The sequence below is a fragment of the Diadema antillarum genome, unplaced genomic scaffold (genome assembly GCF_040938485.1).
Source record: "Diadema antillarum isolate AM-2024a unplaced genomic scaffold, OU_Dant_1.0 seq00001293_RagTag, whole genome shotgun sequence".
Lineage (NCBI taxonomy): Eukaryota > Metazoa > Echinodermata > Echinoidea > Diadematoida > Diadematidae > Diadema > Diadema antillarum.
This window is the reverse complement of record NW_027272072.1, coordinates 200,936-227,824: the sequence shown is the minus strand read 5'-3', so window position 1 is coordinate 227,824 and position 26,889 is coordinate 200,936. Positions and strand designations below refer to the sequence as shown.

At 39.4% G+C, this 26,889-nt stretch overlaps 2 protein-coding genes across 2 annotated transcripts in view; both read left to right on the top strand.

Annotated features, from left to right (window-relative positions):
- Nucleotides 1-163: 163 nt before the first annotated feature.
- Nucleotides 164-19,309, top strand: LOC139708015 (flotillin-1-like). The gene is made up of 11 exons (XM_071620005.1): nucleotides 164-301; nucleotides 3,380-3,546; nucleotides 5,717-5,860; nucleotides 7,402-7,521; nucleotides 8,283-8,378; nucleotides 11,491-11,643; nucleotides 13,682-13,863; nucleotides 14,554-14,599; nucleotides 15,697-15,834; nucleotides 17,237-17,401; nucleotides 18,503-19,309. Exons 1-11 carry the CDS (start codon nucleotides 253-255, stop codon nucleotides 18,524-18,526), a joined length of 1,284 nt encoding a protein of 427 aa, XP_071476106.1. The 5' UTR covers nucleotides 164-252; the 3' UTR covers nucleotides 18,527-19,309.
- Nucleotides 19,310-25,074: 5,765 nt separating this feature from the next.
- Nucleotides 25,075-26,889, top strand: part of LOC139707999 (valine--tRNA ligase-like) — a 29,251-nt gene continuing 27,436 nt past the window's right edge. The window contains exons 1-3 of the mRNA XM_071619993.1: nucleotides 25,075-25,098; nucleotides 25,227-25,461; nucleotides 26,709-26,784. Of these exons, the coding sequence (XP_071476094.1) occupies nucleotides 25,237-25,461; nucleotides 26,709-26,784 (301 nt within the window). The 5' untranslated portion in view covers nucleotides 25,075-25,098; nucleotides 25,227-25,236. The remainder of the gene's footprint in view (nucleotides 25,099-25,226; nucleotides 25,462-26,708; nucleotides 26,785-26,889) is intronic.

Sequence of the window (26,889 nt, the reverse complement as noted above, 5' to 3'; positions counted from 1 at the left end):
TATTATAATCTCACATTTTTTCGACTGGAATTCGTGTTTATATATCCTGCCATGACGTAATGTATGTGAAGGCTTGGTCGCTTGCGAGCTTGTTGGGTGTGTATTACACACGCTGGTTGTATACTTGTGTGATGTCACTGTGCAATTGCCCATTCCTTGTATACGCTATACGTGCCGTGCAAAGCAAGGCAGTCTGCAATTAGAACGTCCCATCTCAGAACCGACATTTGGTAAACAAAGTGTAGGTACATCATGGTGTTTTTTGAAACCTGCGGTCCTAATGAGGCCTTAATCATTTCAGGTGAGTTTTTTTTCTATATGTTTACAAACTGTATTATTATTCTTAAGCGTTCCTTTTTCGTAAGTTACAATTTTGTTACGGTACTGTTGTGTTGATTTTGCTCGACGTGTATGCGTGTTTTACTCGTATGCCTGCCGGTCTTCGATCGGGTGGACCCTCCTCGATCAACATGATCAACAAGCACATCCACACCAGAGCTCGATCGCGCTTGCTGCACAATTGTGTACAGCACAAGCGCATAGAATTAATCTACAGTGCGATAAAATTTAAAAAGATCTTTAAAAAGTTCTGTATCACACCACCCCAGGCCCCATTGAATATTCAGCTGTAGCGTTAGTGAGTGTAGGTGTGCATTGCCATTGACAGTGTAGAAACCAGCAATGAATAAATTTACTTTTGCCTTGCTGAAAACAGGCGGTAGAGTCTAACGACGTAATGTTATAAAATTTAATCCAGAAATCAATCAGAATCTTGGCTAGGCCCTTGGTCCACTCTATAGCGTTAGTCAGAAAGATCCGTCTGTCCGGAGGAGTCTTTTAATTTTTTTGACGATATCGTTCTCCTCCAGAGACATAACTCGGTATAACTATACACAGCCCAGTCGCTGTACATGGTACGTCGCGATAGCGTAACAGCGTCTGGTCGGGCTAAACTCGGTAGTACGTGTAGGACTCGTAGGAGGGGATCCGTGAAGCCAGACACAGCTCTCCGCGGAACATATCCCCGACGACTAACGTGAGATCTATTGAGTATTAGTACCATTACAGACCAATCTTGCTGTCGCAGAGTGGAACTTGACCGCAAGATCGGTCTGTATGTCACTAGCTCTCCCACCCATTTAGATTTTGATTAAAATTTAGGCACCTAGTCTCCTAAATAAATTAGCCTAATTTGATTTCACGTGAGTAAATAAGAGTAAGATTCTTGAGAGTGAGAGTACTCACAAGTGTACAATGTAGGCTGTGTAGAATTCACTCACCTGTATCAGTCAGGGAAACCCGCTCATGATTGGAGCTCCTGCTCTGAAGGATCCCTCCCCTCCCCTCCTCATGAGCATGGCCTGGCTGGTTGCTCATGTCATGAAGCCCTCTCGCCTCGGGGCGAGAGAATGCTTATGAGCCCCCCTGTTCACTTTATATCACCCAGCGCATCTGACAAATTGTCGCAAGTTCGCATGGTGATTTTTTTGTTACTCGCACATGATATGCACTCCCATGATGACAAGAAAAAATTCTGTCTTACACTTTTTGAGAAAAATTGAGTTGTAATCAACAGATGTGCAGCGACTCACCTAAACATGGCGCCGGGTTCCAGCTGGTTTGCTCCTTGACCGAAAGATTGTTGTGTATCTGATCGTTTGGGATACACCTAGATGTTCTTCGGAGACTGCGTCTGGCTTTACGGATCCCCTCCTAACAACAGTCCTACACTGTATGTCTCTGGAGGAGAGCGATAACGTCAAAAAAAAGAAAAGAAAAAAAAAAAGACTCAGATGGATCTTTCTGTCTAGTTTGCTCCATGCAGGGCTACTCCGCCTATCGCTGTGCCTAACCCTAGTGCGCTCCTTCACACAGTTTAAAAATAGTTATACCGTGGGAGCTTTCTTTGCGAATTCTGCTGTCCACCATGAACCAGCCTTTTGCACCTTTTGTGCAAGCGTTATGCTGCATCAAGCGCAGACAGTGCTCAGGCCATGCAAGTGGTGGGATTTCTAGAGTGAGCCTAGCCTTGTGCATACACAGGAGGAGATTTCTGTACAATATGCATTTTATTGCATGGCTTGTTTGTTCAAATGTACATGTTTGCATGATGCATGTGTCTTAACCCTAAAAAGACTGGGCTATTTTGGTAGCTCGAAAGACTGGGGGGGGGGGGGGGGGGGGGGGGGCCCTAAAGGGCCCCCCCTTAAGATCTCGGCCGTGGATCGCACGATCACCGCGGAAATTTGCACAATGGTAGTGTGCGATGTAATCTACAAGATCGTATATTTAAATTTTACAAAATAGTCTTTTATTTTATTTTGATTAATTATGCTAATTTATGCAAGATATCAGACTCTTTGATCTAAATCAGTAAATAAAGCTCCAAAAGTGCTCATTTTTCGTCTAATTATTCTTTGTGGCATTCTTAGCAAATGTCCTTGAAAAAGAATTCGGTATCAAAATTAATTTCTTATTTATTTTATTGTTTTATGAATTTCTTATGTATTTCTTTGTTTTTTCGACCTTTTGTTTTTGTTGTTTTTTTAACAAAATTTGTGGCAGACACTTTTTGAAGCATAATACTCCTAAAGCAAATTAATTTTAGCCATTGAGAGTAAAAATAAGCATATTTATATGAACCATGTGAAAAGACTCAATTTGCATTGACTTTGTACACAAAATCACATTTTTTAGCCATTTTCGGCCTCACGTGCATGTACAAAAAGTTATGTAACTTCAGAACCGTACCCCCGGGCGTCACAAATTTGGTGTCAAAATGTGCGGGAAACTCGAAAGAAAAAAGTCATAGAGCATCGCGGCGAGAGCATTGCGTGTTGCTGAGTAATCGCGCGAAATGTCGAGGGGGGGGGCCTTTTAGGCCCCCCCCCCCCCCCCAGTCTTTTTAGGGTTAAACAGTGACACATCATTTGCCTCTCCAACAGTTGCTTCAATCTTATTTTCTCCAAGGACGTAGGATTGGGGTTAGGGTTGTGATTGTGTTTTAGGTTTAGTTTGATATGAGGATTAGGGTTAGGGTTGTGTTTGTGGTTAGAATTTGTTTCCATGGTGTACAGATGTTTAATGGCAGCAATAGTTGCTGGAGCAGATGTCATGGAACCCCATTAAACACAGCAAATGAAGTTTGTAGCTCACACAATATGCACATAAAACACTGTAACATCGAGTTACATGTATTTGTGTTTGAAATACAGATTGTACAGTGTAGATACTGGTGGCATGTACAAGTACAGTGCTGCAACACAATTAATATTTAATTATGTATCTTACATTTCTTCTAACAGTAGCGTTACTGGTGTTGTGCTCATTTAGCAGAAACATTTTTTAGAAAATGTTTAACAACTTTTGTTCCTCTCAGGATGCTGCCACGCGGAGCCCCTGATGGTGTCCGGAGGCCGTGCCTTCGTGTTCCCCATCATCCAACAGAGCCAGCGTCTCTCACTCAACACGATGACACTGAAGATTGACACCACCAATGTTTACACAACGCTCGGCGTGCCCATTTCTGTCACTGGAATTGCTCAAGTGAGTACAGCTGTCGTGTGCAGGGGCGGATCCAGGAATTCTGTAGGGGGGGGGGGGGGGAGCAAACAGTATTTCTGGTGCTACCTCCGGGTTTCATCTCATTTTTTTCTTTTCATTTCTTTTGATTTAACAACAAATAAAGAGGGGGCCGAGCCCGGTGCGCCCCCCTCTGGATCCGCCACTGTGTGTGTACATGTAGGCCTACAGTGTACCCTCTACACTTGTACTATAAGTGTATTGGTACTCCATAGCTGGCAATGCCTCTAACTTGCACTAGCCGAACACTGTACCTTTGTTGGCAGCAGCTAGACAGGAGCAAGTGAAATGAAAGTGTAACCATATTAAAAAAAAAAAAATCTCCTGTAAGTCAACGGCTTTTAAAGAAAACACAATCATTTGAATAAACAGCACACATTGATTCACAACCATGAAACACATCAAATGGAGTATTCAACAAACATGGTTCGATCAAGTGTTGGTACAATGTAGTGCATTACATTGTGACTTCTTCATGTAAGCATTGGAAAGGAGCTGAAATGAAATATTTAAAAGTGCATTGCATCATTAAACACTCATTATCTTTGGGCTTCTGTATGGCTGACTTCATGGGTTTTAGGGGGAAAGTGAAAGAAAAAAGGCGGCTTCAAAACTTTTTGCTTGCCAAATTTGGGGAAGGATTTTTTTTCTCATTGTTCCAAAACACTTGCCCGACTTTGATTTTCACTTGCCTGGGGCAATCTGGCAAGCTCTTACAAATTGTATACAGATGTTTGTATTGTAGCTTCATGCAAAGTTAACATTGGTTGTGTAAGGGTACACTATGGTATCTGATTATGACATGAAATTGATGAGAAATGCAAGCATACACGTACTGTACCAGAGTGTGTACTGTATGTTATGTTGTAGATCAGAGTATTGGTATTAAGAGAGATGTTGTTACATTGTATAAAGCATTTTCACATCAGAAGGGTTTGATAGAGAACAATGTATCATGCAGTGCAGGAATTCTGCACATTTAGTGGTATTAGCCCTCATAAGTCATGTGACCAACTTTGCCAAATATGAAGGACCACCTAATACACACACGTACACCACCACAGACTTTGATCTTTGTGGCCTTGTGGTATTATATGCGTAAAGCCACTTTTACAGAGGCTTCCTGTCAGTACTTGTGTGGATGAAAATTGTTTTTAAATTGAATGTCTTTCATGGATTACCCTGTATGTTTGGAATTGATGCTTGCACATGTCTACATTGTGATTACGGTTATATGCATAATAAATACAATGTGTATGGTTGCATGTGCACTGATGTATCTCCTGTCACATGCACATTGTACGTACACTAGTAAAATGTATGATGCACAATGTATGATATCGATACAAAGGGGAATTCTATTGCAGGTTCACATTCGCTCAGAATCAATCATAAGAAGGAAGGTTTCAATTTGATCCAAATTTGACATAGAAATGAAAATCACAGAACTGTGACACTTGTATGTATTCTTACATGTATTTCAATTAATTTGATGAAAATAGTTCAATGCATTTAAACGCGAAGTGAATTGAGAAAGAAAAATCCTGACATGTAGGGGCAACTTTAGTAGTGGATCTGTATACATGTAATGTTGCTGCGTACACACAAGCACTGGAAAAAAACCCACAACAAACACGTGTTTGTATTTTCATGTCATTAATTTTGCCACTGTAAAAAGAAAGATATGACTGCTGTGAACATGGGATTCCTAGGCCAGAATAATTTGTTACACTTGAAAGCATGTCTTCAGCAATTCATGTAAAAAGAAAAAGTAAAAGAAAAAGAAAAGTCTGAAGACTTGCGTATTTGCAGGTTATAGGTTTACAGTGTATGGCGTAGTGATAAGTGGTACATTACGTGTATGTACCTTGTTTGTGTACTGTGATGCTGTAAACTATTGAATTCATGAACTCAAGTATTTTCATCCGATTGAAATTGACTTTTCCCTGCTCTGTTTGCTACATTTTCTTCTTTTTATCAAATTGGAATAAACATGAAAAGGAGTACGTACTTGAAGATCAAAGATATTGCACGGTATATGATACAAACTGTAAATATATGTGCACACTTTTGTTTGTAGTTCTGCTGAGATGCATCGCTAATAGTGCAATAATCATGACATCACTCTGTGCAGGTCAAGGTTCAGGGTTCAAGCAAGGACATGCTGAAGGCTGCGGCACAGCAGTTCCTCGGCAAGTCAGAGCGGGAGATTGAGCAGATCGCCATGGAAACCCTGGAGGGCCATCAGAGAGCTATCATGGGTACTATGACTGTTGAGGTGGGTTGTTAAGCAATTTCAGTCATGCACTGAGAATCAATGTCTTGCAGCACATATTTCTTTTCATATAAATTTACCAAATACTACCTCCCTCTGTTTGCAAAATAACACAAAAAGTTGTGAACGAATTTACATGAAACTTGCCGGAAAAGTTGATAATGACACAAGGAACAGAGGATCCAATTTTGGTAGTGATCCAGGAATTTTTAATGGATTTCATGAAGGATTTTTTAATCTTTTGGCAGATAGGGTCAATAAACTTGGGAATTCAAGCTGGGCATATTTGATGTTTGCATACGTGCTCTTAAACACATGCTGGAAGCTGATGACATACAAAAGGCTTCTGGGAAATTGGCGATTTTCAGCATGCATGATGATGTATTGGGTGGTAATGAGCTGCTTGGTGGAGGTCTGCGCTCTATGAGTGCTTTTCTGGGTTCATTACAATTTTTACTTGATGAGAGCTGTCTTGTCTCACACATCCTTACAAATGACAAAGTGAAAAATCATATGTGTGGACTTACATAAAATTTGTACACCCAGCGACAAATGAAAGAGTGTTTGTAAGAACTGAGTAACCTACATACTTGTGTACATGTATGTTAAAGCCAAATCAGGGTTCTCCGGAGGGCTCAAAATTCATCTTCCCACTGTTTGGAATTTGCTTGCAGTACATGGAAAGGCTCTTCTGGGACATTTCTCCTGCAGATGCAAATTTTCGGCTATCCTTCAAATATATTAATTTACTCTACACTTGATCAGACAAAACTGCCCACTTTGTCATGGAAGTGCTGTGGGCCTATATAATGGAAAGAGGAAATGAAAGTAATCTAACAAGCAGCTGCTCAATTCACCCAGTTTGCATGTACAATGTGTACTTTGTTTGGATCCTGTATTTTCAGTACTTCCTCCTCCCACTTCTAGCGTGTACAAAGTTGTATACGCGTGGGATCAGGGCCACAATTGCTCATGAAGGTAGATGAAATGTGACGAACTATGAAAACCTGTAACTACACGTACATTGGAATTAGTCATGTAAATAAAATGTGATGAACTATGAAAACCTGTAACTACATTGTACACGTACATTGGAATTAGTCATGTAGATGAAATGTGATGAACTATGAAAACCTGTAACTACACGTACATTGGAGTTAATATGTACAAGATGAAATATGATGAACTATAGAAAACCTGTAACTACACGTACATTTGAATTAGTCATGCTTTGAAGTTGTTGATTAAAAAACAATGACACCTTGTGAAATGGATATTGAAATGTTATGCTCTTACAGCACTCTGTAGCTCTCCTTTGTGCACACATGACAAGCGTTGTGAAGTAATTTAAAATCTATGCCATTTGGGATCATTCCTTCCATTGCTGACCACTCAAATGCACCTACTGTATTGTGAAAGTTGCATACTAGTCCAAGTGGCTGAATTCTTCTGATACATTGTAAGTGGTGTAGAGTCCTACATTATAGTCATGTACAACATCTTTCAGTGTGTATTTAAAGGTCTCATATCATTTCACTTTACAGGAGATCTACAAGGACCGGAAGAAGTTCTCCAAGAATGTGTTTGAGGTTGCCTCATCAGACCTCTTCAATATGGGTATCTTCGTTGTCAGTTACACCCTCAAAGACGTCAGGGATGACCATGTAAGACGATTCATATTTTGAGAGTCATGCCATGGACTATGTTCTACACATGAACGTACTACACTCTCCTTAATTATTCAAACTCTTGTTTCTGTCAAATGTGTTACAATACCATTTTAGATATCATGCTTTCTTGTTTTGATCTCATCATAATCACCAACTGTCAAACTGGATAAAAACAAGACGGCGTAAATCAAAAATTACATGCACAGAAGTTTATAATTCTCAAATCAAGAAAAAAAGCTTAAAGTGCAGTTGTAGTTTACATCGAGGAATCATTGCTATTCAGCCAGTTCAATTGCAAAATGCACACAAACTTAACAAGAGAGAGCAAATATCTTGTCAGGTTGATTGTAATTTGTAAGCCATATGATCCCATTTTTTTGCATATTGTTTCATGTAAACATGGACAGTAACAGTAGATGACATGTACAGACACAGCAGCCTGTATGTCTTGCATTTTTGATAGAGCAGCGTTACATGCAGCGCGTGTCCACAGGTGTCCACTGCTGCAACAGATTTTGTTACACAAAATTTGTCATGTTTTGAGGTTTGTTGCAGTAGTGGGAAACATGACTTCCACTAGTAGTTGATCATTGACATGCATGTTTCATACATTGTAAATGATAGAGAAATACATGTAGAAACTTCATTATGAATTATGAAAGTCTGTATTTGCCATCAAAAGGTATCTTTGTGAGAGGTTGTGTACAATGTGTAATGTTATGTCTAAGCTTTCACTGTGTTGCCTTCTTTGCTAGGGTTACCTGAAAGCCCTGGGTATGGCCAGAACAGCTGAGGTAAAGAAGGACGCCAGGATTGGTGAAGCAGAGGCCAAGCGGGATGCCGGTATCAAGGTACAATAGCATCTCTGGGACAGGGAGTTATGGTTTTGTGACTTATACAGTTAAACTCGCATAAGTCGATCTTCTCGGGACTGAGCAAAACACATCGACTTAGGCGATTTTCGACTTGTGCGTAAGTCGAAAAAAAAATCGACTTAACAACAGTTACACGTACCACACGTACATTATGTATAAATGTACATGTATGTTGTCTACTCTGGAGCCGAGAGCTGGAGAGTTGGTGTGCCGCAGCACGGGTCGCCCGGCAGGGCCGCGGCTAACTTCGCATGTACAGTGGCACAGGTCCGATTACTTTACACCCTTGTTAAACCTTGGGGAAGTGAATATGAACGATATTTGAGCAGTGATTGATTCCAGTTTACCATACTGTGGCTTGAAATGCGTGTAGAGGTGTAATTCTGAATTACCCGTGCCCGTAACTTTTCCCCTACTTACCGCTTTGAAAACTCAGCAGCTTCATCCATCCACTGCACAGCGCAGACTGCAAACATACACAGACTATACACGGCCTAGTCGCTGTACGCACAACTATTACAGGCCCAGTCGCTGTACGTACGTAGCGCTAGCGCGACAGGGCTGGACCAGCGGACCTCCAAACACGAAGAGAGTTCAACAATCGCATGCGATCGCTTTGAATTTTGATACTTTAGATCATTTTTTTGTCACCTGTCTGGTCGGGCTAGTTCCTATATAAACAAAAACTGGCGTCTCGTGATTTTGACAGTGATTTATTGCACAATAAAATCTTATTCGACTTAGGCACGGTGAATTTAATGGTTTTTCCGTGAAAGTGTTCTTGGAATTTCATCGACTTAGGCGAGTATTTGACTTACAAAATTCGACTTGTGAGTGAATTAATACACGTACGTCAATGGGGAAAAATCGAGACTTTTTAAAATCATTGACTTGCGCGATTATTCGACATATGCGATGTCGACTTAGGCGAGTTTAACTGTATTGTAAAAGGGAAAATTAGTAAATTCACTTTTGAGGGGCAACTACACACTGTTTAAATCCCATTTTGTATAGTATTGTCACATACGCATTAGGCACAATCACGCTTTGCGAAACTGCTTCAAATGGTGCAGGAGGCATTATGTTTTCGGGTTGTCCGTCCGTCCGTCTGTACGTCCGTCCGTACGTCGGCACGTACGTCGGCACGTACGTCGGCACGTCCGTACGTCCGTCCGCTTTCGTTTACGCGATAACTTGAGTAATATTTACTGGAATTTTACCAAAGTTGGTCCAAGTATGAAGTATGATGGGGCAATTATTTGAGTAGATATTGGATGAAATCGGCTAAAGGTCAAAGGTCAAGGTCAAATCATGAAATTGTATCCGTTTACGCGATAACTCAAGACTGGATGGAGCAAATTTCACCAAACTTTGTTGGAGGATGATGTATGATGGGCCAATTACTTGATTAGTTTTTCAGTGAAATCGGACAGAGGTCAAAGGTCAAAGATCAAGGTCAAATCCTGAAATTTATCTGTTTACGTGATAACTCAAAACTGGAAGAAGCAGCTTTCACCAAACTTGGTCCAAGGATGATGTATGATGGGACAATTAGTTGAGTAGATTTTAGTGACATTAGCCAGAGGTCAAAGGTCAAAAGGTCAAGGTAAAATGCTACAAATTTTGCAATTTCCCCCATATCTATGCAATGCCCGAAGGTATTTTATTTAAACTTGGTGTGGACATGTACTACTGCGTAAAGATTCTCCAGAGAGAGTTTCATGTCATAAGGTCAAAGGTCAAAAGGTCAAAGGTTAGGTGAAAATGTTGCAATATCACTTTTCTCGCAAATGGTTCAATGTATTTTCATGGAACTTGGTACATACGCATGTACTGTCTGGCAGGGATTATCTAGGGAATTTAGGGGTCATGGGTCCATAGTCAGGGGTCAAAGGTCAAGGTCAACTCCTCAAAATTTTACTATTTCCCTCATATACTAGTATATGCAATGCTTGCATTATTAGATTCAAAACTATGTACATGCATTACCTGATGGAGATTCTCCAGGAAATTTCCAGCCAGAAGGTCAAAGGTCAAAGGTTAAGGGTCAAAGGCCAGGTTTCAATGCCCCCCCAAAAAATCTATTTTGTACCGTTATCACACTCTTTTTTCATACCTTTGAAATTACTCAATGCATAAACTTCCCCAAAATTCCCCAAATATGTATACCTGCACTCTTAGAAAATTATAGCAAACCCAGTTCAAGACATTTCTGACAAACCTGTCATTTGAATATTTTGCCAGTTATGTGAAAATATCATGGATCACACATTGTGAAGACATTGTACTATACGCGTATTGGGAGAATCATGCATTATGGCAGAGGCATCAGTCGCCATAGCGACATTTCTAGTTTTCTTTTTGTAGTTTGGGCGGTTTGAAACTCAGTGAAACTATGCATGGTTCCACTATCCGATATTTTGCTTCGCGTAATTTGGGCAGTACGTCTGCAAACTTCTTTAGAAGTTTACTAGCGAAACATCACATGTAATTTCCTGCATGCGCTTGGGAAGTATCTCACTTCTAATGAAATTATGCATAGTTTTGTGTAGTGTGACCACAGCTAATGTAGCCTTTGCAAAATGGAGTTGTAGAGGATGCCAAAATTCTGTAATTGAAGTGTATTGTACAATTTACACGAAATATTGTGGAAATTGCCAAATTGAAATGATATTGAGAAAAAAAGAGGATGTACAGTGAAGATACATTTTTATTTCATTTTCAGTCCATTAGTATAAACTTGGAAACCTCTCTTAGTTGAAACAGGTTTTAGTAGAGGAGAAAGATGGTAGTTTAACACTATAGCTTTCTATATGTACTGTTTACCAAAACTTCCGAAATCCACAGAGACAATTGTTAACAATTTGTGGTAGATTCATTTCATTCACATTACATTTGTATAGTTTGGTACAGTGTATAATGGACTTGAAACATGAGTACATCATAAAGTGCTGTGGCACTAGGGTGAAGAGAGCAAAGTGATAGTAGGGCTATATCATGTTGGGATACCTTTTTTGATTGCTTGTTGCACGGTGACCTTTGCTGACTTTATTCACCTACAACATGTGAAATCCAATTTTGCTTGTAGGAAGCACGTGCTATGGAGGAAAAGATGGCTGCCACCTACCTGAACAATGCCGAGATTGCCAAGGCTAAGCGTGACTTTGAGCTGAAGAAGGCGTCCTATGACTATGAGGTTCAAGTCAAGAAGGCCACCTCAGACATGGCCTATGAATTGCAGGTAGGATTGTAGCCATTATCAAAGCCATATTGGAGTGATGTAGCCACAGGAGAGGGCATGTGACCCTGTATCACAAAACCACCAGAAAGTAGCCAGACATGGATTTTTAGTTCAAGATACGCTGGTTTTGAAAGAGCAGACTTCAAGCACTAAATTGATGTATATTTAAACTCAATTTCATACAACTATTGTTAAAAGAAAAAGAACATAACAAAACAAAAATCCTTGCAAAAATAAAATTTCTCTTGGCCTGATGATCCCAAACTTCAGAATTTTCTATAAGATGAACTGCTCTTTCAGAAAATATGAAAAATTAAAGACTCACAAGGTTTACTCATTTCACATATTTTGAGTCCTCACATAAAATCGCGGCTTGTGAATTCTTGTTGGTTTTGTGATGCACAGTCACAAATAATGTATATTCTCTTCCTAACTCTTAATTGCCAGAACACCCAGAGCTGTATGATTATTGCTCTCTTTCATGAATGTCTTGTTATTATGGCTGATAAGACAGTAACACTTTATCAAATCACGTGTTCATTGTGTGCTTTGAAATCAACTGTCTGTGTGAAAGAGCCCTGACAAAGTATAGCTTATACATTCAAGACAAAACAAATGTAGGAAAAAATGAATTGAATGATAACAACCTTGCAATGTGGACCCTTAAAGTGATTTGTGGTACTGTAATCAAGAATGGCTGGCTTTCTGATTTTCACATTTTCTGTCATACTACATTTGCTGACAAGAACAGATGGGCTGGAACTAACCATCAGTCAATAAGGATTACATAATCCTCTTCATCTTTAATCTGTTGCGGAGAAATCCAAAGTATACTCAAGCAAGTGTCTATGGGAATTGTGTGTTGTAGCAAAATCAGCCTGTCCTCAACGGGTTAAGCTGGTGCACTGTATGTTTGGACTGTCACATTGTTCACCTGACTGGTAATAGTATAACTTACTTGGTATCCAAATGATTATTTTTGGGATTATCCAAACATCAGTGAGAATGCTTCATAGGTCTGTTGAGTGCAAAAATACATAGGGGGTTATTCCCCATGAGTACCAATGAAAAAACAACAACAAACAAACAAACAAACAAAAACCAGCCCACAATATGAATGTGATGGAATAGCAAATTCTTTGTAATAAATATTGAAATCCCTCTATCTCTTTCTCTCTATCTCTCTGTTACTCTCACCTGCCCTCTCCCCCATCTCTGCTCCCTCTTTGTCTGCATTTCTCTCTTCCTTTCTTCTCTCTCCTTCCATGTGCTATCTCTCCCTATGTATGTATTTCTCACATTCATCATCTCCCCTCTTTTTTCTCTTTCTGTGTCTATATCTAATCTCTCTCCCCTCTCCCTCTCTCACTCCTCCCCATCTCCTCCCTCTCTCTCCCTACCTTTCTCTTTCACACTTTCTCTCTTCTACCATCTGTTATCTCCCTATCTCTCACAATCTCCATCTCTCCCTCTTTCTTTCTCTTTCTGTGTCTGTATCTCATGTCTCTCCTCTCTCGATCTCTTACTCTTCCCCATCTCCTCTCCATCTCTCCCTGCCTTTCTCTTTCACACTTCCTCTCTCCTACCATCTGTTATCTCTCCCTATCTCTCACAATCTCCGTCTCTCCTCCGTTCTTTCTCTTTCTGCATCTGTATCTCATCTCTCTCCCCTCTCACTCTCTTGCTCTTCCCATCGCCTCTCCATCTCTCTATGTCTACCTTTATATCTTTCATGCTTCTTCTCTCCTACCATCTCTTATCTCTCCCTGTCTCTCACAATCACCATCTCTCCAACTTCTTTTCTTTCTCTTTCTGCATCTGTAACTCATCTCTCTCCCTCTTGCTGTCTTTCTCTTTCTCATCTCCTTTCCATCTCTCTTTGTCTGCCTTTATCTCTTCATTGCTTTCTCTCTGCTTGTCTGTTTCTCACAATCTCTGTCTCTCCTCCTTTTCCCTCTCTTTCTGCATCTGTATCTCATCTCTCTCTCTCTCTACCCCAACCCTCCCTCTATCTCATCTCGATTTGACCCCCCTCCAGGCTGCGAAGACCAAGCAGGCCATCAAGGAGGAGCAGATGCAGATCAAGGTAGTGGAGCGCTCCCAGCAGATCCAGGTCCAGGAGCAGGAGATCGCCCGGCGCGAGAAGGAACTGGAGGCCACCATCAAGCAGCCCGCCGAGGCGGAGCGCTACCGACTGGAGACCATCGCCAACGCCAACATGTGAGTACATTTTGGCTCTCCCGCTTCATTCAGTTTCTGTCTCAGTTTAGTTTATTCTCACCAAGCATTGAGAATATACAGAGCATACAATAAAACATGAAGGTACAAGATGACATACAAATACATGAATTTCAGAAATTATCCAACTTGTGATGTGAAATAATGTAACAGTATGGACATTAGCAAAGACAGTACAACTGGTTCATACTTCTTATTCAAAGGTCAAAAGGAGACTTTTCAGTGACATTTCAGTCATCAATCTGTCAAAATGATCAAAGACATCAAATTGAGTCTATTTCACTGAGTCAAATTATGAAAGTTTCATTGCTTGTCTCTGATAGAAACTAAAAATGAATGCGAAATTGTGAAAGCACACCAAGAATATCCCTCACATAGGACATGAAATGGATGTCCTGTGTGTGAGAGAGTCTCAACTAATGCACATTAAAGATCCCACTTCATGCGTTCATCGCAAAGAGGAGGGTTCATAACCAAGTGAAGTTGTCAGCTTCCAATCTATCTGGGCACCAATGAAGATCAGCTACTGCAGCCGAGTATGGGCTAGTCAGTCATCTCCTCAGATAGAAAAATGAAACAGCAAAAGCAACAACGAATGCTTGTATGATGTAATACAGTGATATGATTGGTAATTGTGCAATTGTATGTTTTTTTTTCTCTCTCTCTCTGCAGGAAGCGTGTCATGCTGGAGGCTGAAGCTCAAGCAGAAGCCATCAAAGTAAGACTAATCTCACTTCCTGTGATTCATAGCAAATAGAACCTCGTTTGTCTTTGCAACCGTCTCTCTACCCCTCCCCTCACATACCTGCCAACTGTAATGTGGGGTGCAGGTGGTACCAGTGTGACAGGTGGCGCGTTTTGGATTGGAGCCCATGTCATGGTCTTCGGCCAATCTCCCATCATGCTTTGCATGTGGGGACTACCTCCCAGTGAAGTTTGTACACATGTAGATTCAAGAAACCATGGGGGGGGGGGGGGGGGGGGCATTTCATGAAGCAGTGTGGGCACATATTTTTCTGCCAAACTGCTACAAGCTACTGAAATCTTTGCATCTGATTGATGGAGAGTAAATTTGTCCAACAACTTTTTCGGACAAAATTCTTCATGGAATGCCCCCCAAAATGAGCTGAAGTTTGTGATTTTGTGTACCGGTACATTTCCTAAAGAAAACAGTGCCATGTCATTAAACTAACTGATGTTTTTTTGATCATTTGTCATTTTGAATTATTATTTCTATGCTAATTACAGTACAAAAGTATTCAGTGACAATATTTCCAATGAAAACAAGGAAAAAGTAAGAGTTTACAGGCAAAGAAATACATAACAAATTCAAAAAACAAAGTACATAAGAATTAAAAAGACTTTTGGAAGTTTTTGGATGTACAATTGTTGAATATGTTTCAAAAATGCAAACTATAAATTGGACTCTCAGTGCTTTTGATTAATGTTAATTACGCTAAAATAAGATCTTGGGTTTAATTCTTACAACTAATCAATCAAAATTACACATTGACAATTAAAAATCTTTAGACACAATCGTGTAGATTACGATGTGGGTATCCCATGTGCTGAATTTCCTTGCGATCGCACAGCTAATCGTAAATGGCCATGATCTCGATGGTGGAGGGGTGGAATCCACCTCCCACAGATTTAGCATGGCCCAAAAAGCTTGCCTGATTAGGGTTAAAGGGGCATATTTTGAAGTGCTTCAGGAGCGCCTCTGTACCCAACTTTGTGGAAACATTTAAATAGGGTGTTTGAGACCATATGACCCTTTGCCATGTACATCACAATGCAAATCTGTCTTCATTTCAGGTGAAGGGAGAGGCTGAGGCCTTTGCCATTGAGGAGAAGGCCAAGGCGGAAGCTGAGCAGATGGCCAAGAAGGCTGATGCCTGGAAAGACTACCAGGATGCTGCCATGGTCGACATGGTGCTCAACGTCCTTCCCAAGGTAAGGTCTCGATGAAGTAGCCACCTCTCACCAACTCTGATTGAGGCTTTCTGGAGGCTTCAATATCTCTTGACATTCTGAAGAGCGAGTGTAAAATCCCTCCAAATTTGGGAGCTATTTTTGCTGATAGACTATATCCTATAAGTGTCTTTCTGATTGCTATACAGAACCATCCCAATGTTCACATACATGTATAAGTGTTGGCTGCCCAGATATGCTATGATGGAATGAGCCAGCCTTTTCATGCATTTTAGTTAAATGCATGCTTCTTCTAAAAAGATTCAAGTATTGTGACCCCCCAAAACCATGCCTGAATCTTAAAAAAGTTTCCCAGTGAGCCATGTAAACAGACCACAAGGAATACTGTGCAAGAGGTACAATCAGAGGCTCTCAGCTGAAAATGAGTTTGAGAAATATCTTTTGATTTGAATACTTGGGGAAACTGGTCTAATGAGAATATCTATGCACAGCCCTTCATAGAAAAATTGTTGAAATTTATGAAACATACATGTACATGTATATTATTCATTAAAAAAAAAGAATTCAGTTTGTTTCAGTGATAATTTCAATTCTTTGTTGGTGACAGCCTGGTTGAGCAGTGCTAGCACTGTAAGAGCAGTTATCACTGATGTTTACAAAGCTATAGAAGCCCCCCAAAATGTGTCATTTGAATTGACTGCATAGATTCTGGAATAAATTCAAGAAATTGAAAGAATTGTTCTTCAGTCAAGAAGCAAGAGTGGCACTGTGGAAGCAAAAAGTAGGCAGAATGATACAGAAGCAGCCACATAAAGCCACCACTGCCTACAATACACACACATACTCACATAGATACATAATACACACCCACACACACTCATCCCGTAGATGCACGCTAATACCTGTACACACCCACACACAACTACAGTCAAACCTGTCTTAGCCACCTGCTGTAGGCTATATGACCACTGCGTATCTGGGCAATTACCCGTGGAGGAAAATTACCCCCTGCCTAAATACTGATTAGTCGTAAGGTTAGAGTAAAGATGAGGATTAGGTTGAGGTTTAGGGTTAGAGTTTAGGTTAGGGTTAGGATTACGTTCAGGATTAGGGTTAGGGTCTGGGAAACGGCCTGGGATAATTGTCCAGGGGGTAAGTCCCCTTAACCCCACCACTGAAAACAATTCCCTTGGAGAGAAAAAGCATCTTAAAGAACCCGTCTATAAGAGCAACTTTTTTTTTTGGTCTCCAGTGGGTGGCCACTATAGACAAGTTTGACTGTACTTTACTTGGAGGATCCTAGAGAACAACTGCGGGAGAAAGATTAAACCATTTATTTGTTTGCAACCTCAGTGGGTCCACACTTTCTTGTGATTGTCTGTTCACTTCCAATGCACCTCCCTCCCGCCGTCCCATAACCCAGGTTGCTGCTGAGGTTGCTGCTCCGCTGGCCCAGGCCAAGAAGATCACGATGGTGTCCAGTGGCAAGGGTGATGTGGGTGCCCAGAAACTGACCGGTGAGGTGATGGACATCATGGACAGACTGCCCCTGCTGGTGGAGAACATGACCAGCGTCAACATCAACAAGGTGAGAAGTGACCAAGAGGACTTGTGGTAGTAATTGTTCAAGATGACAAACATTGTTACACAGTAATGAGAATAGCATGGGTGTTGCCGATGATGGTTTGAACTCACAGGAAAGGGATGTTACTAAATTCAGTTGTGATTATGCTGTCATACACATACTATCTGTGAAATGAAGAACTTCTCGCATACTCATAGGGAAGCTCATTGTGACGTTATAGAGATAAGTGGAATTACATAATCTCTATCTATTGGCACTTGCTGTTTATGCCGTATACAACTGGTCAGTGAGTCAAATTTTTTGCAAAATGGGACTTACCGACAATTTTGCGTGTGGTTAAATTTGCAGTTATGGAGTACAGTACTGAACGGAGAAATGTACACGTATGTGTGAATGTCACAATCAAGTCTGGATTAGAGATAATAGTTTTGCGAATAACAAGTGAATTGCAAAATTCGCGAAAATTCAGAACTTGTGAAATACTTGGCATAAACAGTATTGTCAGACACAGAATCTGTGCCCATTTGGCGATGAAAGGACTCCAGTGGATGTGCCAATGCATAAACAAAGCACAGAAATGCAGTAAACATCTCCTCAGACCATACAGGCTTTATTGTTGCATAATATCACTGGGTGGAGGAGTTGAATGCAGTTTTCAACAGTTTCTCATCACATATTGATGGTTCTGACTATGTGATTGATTGATTATTTGATTTCATTTTCTGTATAAAAAACAACACACCAAAAAACAACAATGGCTGGATGGCTCATGTTCAGGTTGGCATCGCTGGTCTTTGATGGGGTCCAGGACATGAAAATTACAAATTCGATATAAAATTATGAGAGTTGAAAACATGAAGATATATGTGAAGTACATAGATTGAGAGGAAAAAACAACAAAAACAACATTGTATATTACAGTTGATACAAGCAAATAACAAAAGAAAGGGGGAAATAAGATGAATCATAGCTTATAATAACCTGTACTTATTTAGATAATGCAGCTCTTTCTCATCAACAAAGAAGAATTAAATTAACAAAGCAGTAATCGTATAACAGCACATCCTATATTTCTCTTTTCTTTTCTTTTTTGACCCTTTGCAGGCAATTAAAGGCACCCGGGTCTAGTGTGGATGGATATCTGTAGAGATAGTATCGTCTATTCCATCAGACCAACATGTGAAGACTCAGGCATCTGGCCTCATTTCATCAACCAAATATACTGGGATGTGTCGATGCGTGGTCTTGTGTGAGAGTTTGATGTTTTTGTATTGATCAGGTCTAGAAATGTACAATGTTTATCCCAACCAACACCTGTATATGTTTTCTTTTTAAAAAAAAAACACAATTATTTAGTTCATAGTAGGTTTGATTATGATCCCGCATACCTCTTGTCATTTTTTAGTACCGTGTTGATGAATTGCTTTGTGATATTTTATATATGGCACAAACATGTTGGTATTCCTTAATGAATGTGAAATTGATTAGAAGCGAAAAGAGTTGGAAGTCTGGAATGAAGAAGATAATGTATAAAAAAGTTTTGTGAATCTGTTCTGTATTTATGGTCATTGAAAAGCTATACCCCTTCATGTCTAATTTCATGGTAACGTGACATAGAGTTATTCTGAGTGTATATCTGGAGAGGCTTTTCAGTGTTTTATGCCATTGCAAGCTCTTCTTTCATCACACAGTTCAGTCTGTTGTGGGTGGAGGCATATAGAAGCATGTTTCACTCTATTCACTCCACATCATCTTTATGTATTTCAAGGGGCCTGATGACTTATGGACTTAAATGTGTGCTGCTTTAGATTAAATTTAAGGCTTCGTATGAAACAGCCGAAGTAGAAAAAGAACCCAAGGGTCTGTTCACATTGCCAGTGTGGTCTAGGCTGTGTTTATAAGGCATTATATAGCAAGAGCTGGTGATGCATTAATCATAATGTGTCAGAGAGTACAAGGCTTATGTCAGTGTGAACACACTCATGCTTCGCAGTCGTAGGCCCTGTTGCCAAGTCATGATATAGATGTAAACTGGAGTTTAGAGTTCCCCACATCCCAACCCCTCTCAGACGCAGGCATTTCGGCAGCTGGGCCCGACGCAGTTGCAGACCAAATCTCAGACCGAGCCTAGAACAAGTGGCAGTGTGGATTGGTTGGAGTGACAATAATATCGTGCTTTAAATCTGCGTCGCAAACGCCAAGACTACGCTAATTAGACCCAAAGTGGTGTTCTGCATATGGGCGAGACAGCTGCTTCCATTGCAGATCTAAAGCTCGCTATTGTGTCTTCAGGGAACGAGGGAAAGTATTTGACACTGTCTAGACCACATGACTTCTCCACTTTATTGGTTGCTGTGATACCGGTCTTGTAAATACACATTGTAATGTGTCGTCTTACTCTATCAGCATGCCAGTTGTATGTGCAGTTTGCAGCTTTTAGGATTTACTTATACACAATATATGTATGTTCTTTATTAGTGTATATATGCAGATGTATTTGATAAACTGAACTGATCTTTCAACATTTTACATTTTTAATGGTCTGTCATATCTTTGACATTTGTCATTCAATGACTTCTCCAGGTTCTGTTTAAAAGCATCATATCTGTATTTTGTTTAAACAGTTTGTGCAGAGTTGTCATAAAACTGTATTTGTCTTTTGCATCATTGTCATTAATGTTGATATTTTACAAAATTGTAGAGTCGATGGTAAAGTACTTGTATGAATGTATACATCATAATCAAACTCTTCTTGGGTAATCATTTCAAGAACAAAGAATAATTCGCAATGCCATGAGCTTGATGGAGCTCAGCTTGAAGATTGAACTCTTTGTAATCATACAATGTATATTCATGGTCTAAACATAAAATTGTGTACATGTATTACCTTTTAATTAAGGGTTACTTCTAGGTTATGGTCTGCATTACTTATTTATTTCTCTTCCTTTTTTTTTTTGGGGGGGGGATGATTCTCAATTATTGATCATGGAAATGCAATTGATTTCATTTACTACTAATGCATGCAAATACTTCAATACAGTACTGCCTAGTCTGACTTACAAACTTTTGATTCTAATGGATTGTATTGCCTTACCACACAGCGTGATCTTGAAGTAGGGCCAGTAGTACATGTATTCCAGAGCCAAAGGAATGTGAAAGAGTGTGGAAGTTGTGGCAACCTCCCTGGCAAAGAGAAGTGCAAGTCTGGACCCAAGACTAACTATTTTCCATAGTACAATTTGTATTTTATATTTTGTTTAAATGGCTGTCACATACATTTCCCATGTATGATCATGCATACATTCTGCTTAAGGGTTTTAGTAAGTTTGAAACCCCCTGTGGATTTGTCACATTGTGAAATACAAAATGGCAACATGTCGGTGGAGAATGCTGTGAACATTCAAAAGTACTCATAAAAGGTGCAAAAATTTGACTGTGGAAGCGTAATTTTGTCCTAGTAACCAGACATGCATATCACATAGTGTGCACCATCAAAGCTACCGCTGTTGAGCTGCATGCAAGCTGCCTGATACACCACAAAGGCTTCTGTGTGACCTAATGTCAGTGATTCTACCACCAATGAGCACAGTTGTAATACTATTGTATATTGATGGGTCTAGAGATACTCCCAAGAAGGATTTCAGTTGTGACCATTTTATACTGACTTACTACTATGCATTAAAAGAAAAAAAAATGGAAAAGGGAAAATCCATCATGCATATTCCCTGTTGCATGCATTTGTAATATTATGTTCTCATGAGGTTTTTGTTATACAGAAAAGCAACAGAATTGAAGTGCATATTTGTACACAACATGTGAACTATTTTATTTACTGTGTGGAAGAATGCTCTTCCACCAACATTTTTGACAGATGTAAACTCCTGATGTAGGGCTTTAATGTAGGGCTATCTTTGTGTATAGGTGCCATTACAAGCATATATCAGATTGTTAAACTGCAGTCACATCCAACTGCCTAAGACATTTAAATCCATTAATTCCCATTTACCAGTGTGAGGGAGAAAAGGGAATGTAATTTCTTCACATTTGCAATTATTTAGAATATTGATTTGGAATCAATTACAGACAAATATATATTTTTTTTGGTATACATGAACTTTCTATAGTTCATGAGCTTTTTTTTTTCATCATCATCAATGGAGGGTATTTGCAATACATGTACAAGTTTTTAGGATGATTACTGATATTTTGATTACTGTGATAGTTCATGCAGAATAAAGAGAGGGAGAGTTTTCATCATTTACTGTTATCGTATGTATATGATGATGCTCCTTCCTTTCACTGCTGTTTTCATTTATATGTCTTCTGTTTATACATTTCTATTCTAATCGATCTCCTCTAAATTTAGGCTCTGTGATAATAATTTCTTCCGTATCACATAATTTTCCTCATGGAAAAAAAATAATACAAAAGAAATAGGATATGCTGTTGATCGTATCCAACCATGACAGTGCTCTTTTGAAGTGTACAATATTATTGTATCAAGTTGTATCTTTTTTCCCATATTGTCAATAAATGTCTGTAGATGAGGACTCTGATGTAATGGTGTGTTTTCATTATCTGTTGTAAATGTCTCTGTACATGATGAAGGTGTATGATGTCTTCATACAGAAATCAAATGCAGGTGTGGGAGCAGATAAACCACACTTTGTATTCAACCTGTTTACCTGATACACAATGTATATGAGAGTTCGCTCACCTCCATGCATTCTTACAAACTACGACCTGAGAACATTGCAATCTTGGGGCTGGGGTAGTTATGAGGGCTTCCATGAAGGCATAGTTGTCCATTTGCATACAGTGGAAACTCAATATGTGTACAGAGAGATCTGATATCAAAATATCTGACATAATAAATTGATTTCTCCGGTCCCAATGAATTTATTTCCTTAATTTTGTATTGTTTATTGACTACTAATATTTATACAATATTGGATGGCCCTGAGGTTAATACAAGGAAATATTTTGCTTAGCGAGTCCAATATTTCCTTGTATTGACCAAAAATACTAGTAGGACACCCAATATTATCATTATTATCCTACAGAGGATTTTAGCAAAGAGCATTATCACTTACCCTTTGGTCTCCTCCTGACATTGGGTATGGTACACTCTTCAGTGCAAGTTAGTCCACTTCATATCCAGATAATACAGTGATCTATGTATTTTGATGCACATTCCAAAGGAAACTTAGATCAATGTCGAACTACGCCAAAACAAATCTTCTATTCTTGAAACAAATCTAGTAACACAATACAAACACAGAATTTGAGAAAAAAACCGTAGTTTAGTTAATTTGTGATTGACCAATCACAGACGTTTTTACTTCATATTTCGGGTCATCTTGTATATCTCGACCAATCAGGGTGCAGTTTATAAAAACTTTGGGGGATCCCCCTCTTGCCGTCCAATATTTTAAGTATTGGCCGCCTCGGCAAAAAAATATTGGTCGAGTTCAACAATCTTTCTGAGTGGGTTGGAGGTTATGAGGTGCGTCGATTATTTATAAGGATTGGTCGAGTGTTTTCTGAAAAAAAACCTGCAATTCTAAAATGTCATATCTTCCTTATTTCTTATCCAATTTTTGTCATTTTTGTATCACTCTGTAGGGAATATTTTTCTCGTTATTTTAAAGTCCATTCACTTTTTTTTTTGATATCCTCTTTAAGGATCAAAAGAGGGATTTTTTCTTGTAACACCTAGTATATACAGGTAGTATCAATAGGGGGGGGGGGAGGGTTACTTATCTATAAATATGAAAAAATTAGGATATTTATGCGCACATACCAATAAGAAACATATTGAATTGATAACATCATCAAGAACTTGGATGTTCGGTGTGACATAAATCAATCATCATTCTGATTATTTTCTATCACTGTCATTTACGTCAATCCACCCACCTTATAAGTTACAATTGGTTGCTTGTTTCATGATAGGGCCTATGCCTGATACAGAATATATAACATAGAAAAGGGTACTTTTTTGACCGAAAGATCTCATCAATAATGGTCCACGATTAGGAAAAAATATATGTTCTCTCCCTCCCTCTTTACCTATTCAGGCCTGCATGTTTGTAAATGATGTTATCAACATTCAACCAGCGGTAATGAAACATCTGTACTTGCATGCATGTCATTTCTGTGAGTGCTACATGATAAACCTAACTTATACCTAAGAGAATATATGACTACGTTTAGTGTTCTACGCCATATACACCGAGCAGAGTTTATTTTTTTATTTATTTATTTATTTTTTTTTAATGAGGCATGATTGTGAGAGAAATCTGTGACACTCATGTTAAGAAGGAAAGTGATGATGAGAATGAAAGACATGGATGGCTGCATGTAGACAAGTAGATGGATAGGGAAGCCGTTTTAACCCTAATCCCACCGGGTTTTTTGAGGGACTTGAAACCACGGGGGGGGGGGGGGGGGGAGGGGGCTTTTTGGCACCCCTTCAGATCTCGGTCGTGGATCAGGCGATCCTCGCGAAAATGTGCTATAAGGTAGAGGCCAATGTAATCTACAAGACTGTACAGTTAGATTTTTCAAATGACTATATGCAAAAACAAATTTTTTGCCTATAAATCAAAAAAATAAAGCTCCAAGACTTCTAATTTTTGGTGAACATATTCTTTTCAATATCCTCAACAATAATATTGAAGCAAAAATTCGGTTTCAGAATTATTTCTTATGTATTCTATTGTTTATTGAATTTCGTATGTATTTCTCTGTTTTTTACTTTTTGTTTTTGTTGGTTTTTTAAAGCATAATCAGGCTAAAATAAATCATTATCAGCCATTGAAAGTAAAAATATTTATTTTTATATGAACTAATTGCAAAAACACAATTTACATCGGATTTGTACACAAAATCATGTTTTTGAGCACTTTTTGGTTTGAATTTTTTTTTCAAAGGGGCGTGGCTTCAAAATGGTATGCCTGGGAGCGACAAATTTGGTCTCAAAAGTTGCGCGATACTTGAAAGCAAAAAAGTCATAAAATGTCGCGGCGAGAGCATCATGCGTTGCGGAATAATCACGTGAGGGGGGGGGGGGGGAGGCAAAACGCCCCCCCCCCCCCCCCCCCCCCCCCAGTGGGAATAGGGTTAAGGGCAACCCTCATTAAAGCCTCATAAAGGGTGAAGAGATGTAGGGCCTATGTTTGAAAATACGAACTCTCAATGCCCGATGATGCAATATATTTGTAATTGTAATAAAAAATGCTGACACAGTGTACCCCTACAGCTGACCGATACCATCGGTTCTATTTTTGGATGTTTTTTGTGATTGCGTCATTCCTCTTGTTTATGATGCGGCTGTAGTTTCTGTTTTTCTACTTAGATTTTATTTTTCCTTTATCTTTCAGTGTCAACAGATGGATCTGATTGTCATTGTTTCTAATCTTTTTGTGAGTAAACTCTTTCTGTTTCATCATTTTTAAGAATAGATTAGGATGCACATAAAAGTGTAAAATAATGAGACTAGAGATATACCCGACGAGCGCTCATCTGCAATTAAAAAAAAAAATAGAATAATAAAAATGACCAAGACAACATCAAACGAAAGACAAACTGACAGCAGTAAGTAAATCACGATCACTATTATTCAAATTGGCAACTTTGCTTCACACACGTTGTCCATTTCAGGCTGATGCAACTTCTCGTTCGACCGTGACCGAAAAGTAAGCAGAGGTTCTCACATTTGTAAGCTTGAATGGGACCTGTAAGTCTATATAAGTCTCAAATTACAAACGGAATCCCATAATTCACGGATTTTTTTTTTCTGCTTATGGTTCCTCATTCGCTGCAGATTGTGTCAAATGGCAGAGCAATCAGAAGTCACACCCAAGGTTGTTGGAGACCCGTCAGCCTCAGCGGGAACGGATGGAAATGGTAACCCGGTAGATACGGCTGAGAGTGGTGGTGACCAGCCGGTGCAGAAAACAGCTGCTCAACTGAAGAAAGAGGCCCAAAAGCAGGCGAAATTAGACAAGTTCAAAAAGAAACAGGAAAAGCAGGCCCAGCAAGAGAACAAAGGTGGAGAGGTAGGCCTATTAGAGCTAAAGCTTACCTTTAACGCTAGTTATTATTGCTCAGGGGAGAAACTAGGGTCTAACGTTAGAAGTTAAACCCAGCCAACCCTGCCCTGTCCCTGCTTGCTGCAGTACTGTCTGTACACAGCACACCCTTGTCTCTGTTGTGTAAAGTCATGAAACCCTAACTAAGCATGCATATATGTAACATATAGCCAGGGTGAATGGAGAAGAGAGGCAGTTAGAAAATGAAAATGAAACAGTATTGATTATTTATGTCTTTTTATGGGGGGGCCGGGGTGGTCTGTAATGGGAAACTGTCTGTGTCGAGGAGTGTTAACATTATATGTTTGCAATCCATACATGGATGAAACCAAATTCTGGTACCGGTAACATAAAATTAAATACTGCAAATACTTCAAAACAGAGCCTTGCGAACTGTTCTGAAAGTGGATTATCGTCACAATAGACGAGATTTGTATGGGAGGCTGCCTATTGACTGCCTCAGTGCCAAAGTGAAAAAAGATCTTGTTGTTTTTATTTACAAAGTTTTAAATAACCTCTTGCCTGATTTTTTGACTTATCAAGTGAACGTCTATCTAATTACAATCTGAGGAACTCGGCATTTAAAGTATTGTTACCAAAACCAAAGACCAATTTCTGCAAAAGTAGTACTGTTTACATAGCAGCTCAATTATCAATTAGGGCCTGTACTGGAAGCCACGAGAACATGTACAAGGTTAGCACAATTTCTGAAGGATATCGATTCTGTTTTCTTACTTGATTTATGAGTTTCTCTATTTCTGAAGAATATTTTTTTTTTTGAATCACTTCCTTTCCAAGATTTTTTTTCTTCTTCTTACTGCATTCTACTGTCTGACTGTTTTGTAAAGAGTTCACCAGATGCGTGAGAAAAATGGGTGCCATGCGTGAGATCGTGAGACAGACCCTAAATGCTTGAGTCTCACTCAGAATGCGTGAGACTTGGTAGCTCTGGTGTTGAATTGCACCTTCATATGGCTGGTACTTTCATATTCCTACCGACCCTGGCACAAAAGAGTCTGCATTAGAATTTAACAAGCAAGGGGACCCTTTTTGTTCTTCATGAAAGTTAATGGGGTGGCCAAACTTTTCATATGGATTGCCTTTGCTGTACTGGCACCCGTACAGATTTGTTTCCCTTTATCAAACTCTCACAGAAATACAATACATGAATGTCTGCACATGTTTTGTGTTTGTTTTTGTTTGTCCATTCACAGGGAAAGAAAGGAAAGAAAAAGGAGGAAAAAGCAGCAATAACGTATGACAAGAACACAGCACCTGGGGAAAAGAAAGGTATGTTCTTTATACAGCAGTTATGTGGTACAAAAAAACCAACAACAAACAAACAATCAAAACTTGGTGCTTAACTATATATTTTGGCTGGAATTTATTAAAACT

Coding starts and splice junctions, on each gene's coding strand:
- LOC139708015 (XM_071620005.1), top strand. CDS start 253: ATGGTGTTTTTTGAAACCTGCGGTCCTAATGAGGCCTTAATCATTTCA. Junction 11,644..13,681: donor ACATGGCCTATGAATTGCAG/GTAGGATTGTAG, acceptor ACCCCCCTCCAG/GCTGCGAAGACCAAGCAGGC. Junction 14,600..15,696: donor CTCAAGCAGAAGCCATCAAA/GTAAGACTAATC, acceptor TCTTCATTTCAG/GTGAAGGGAGAGGCTGAGGC.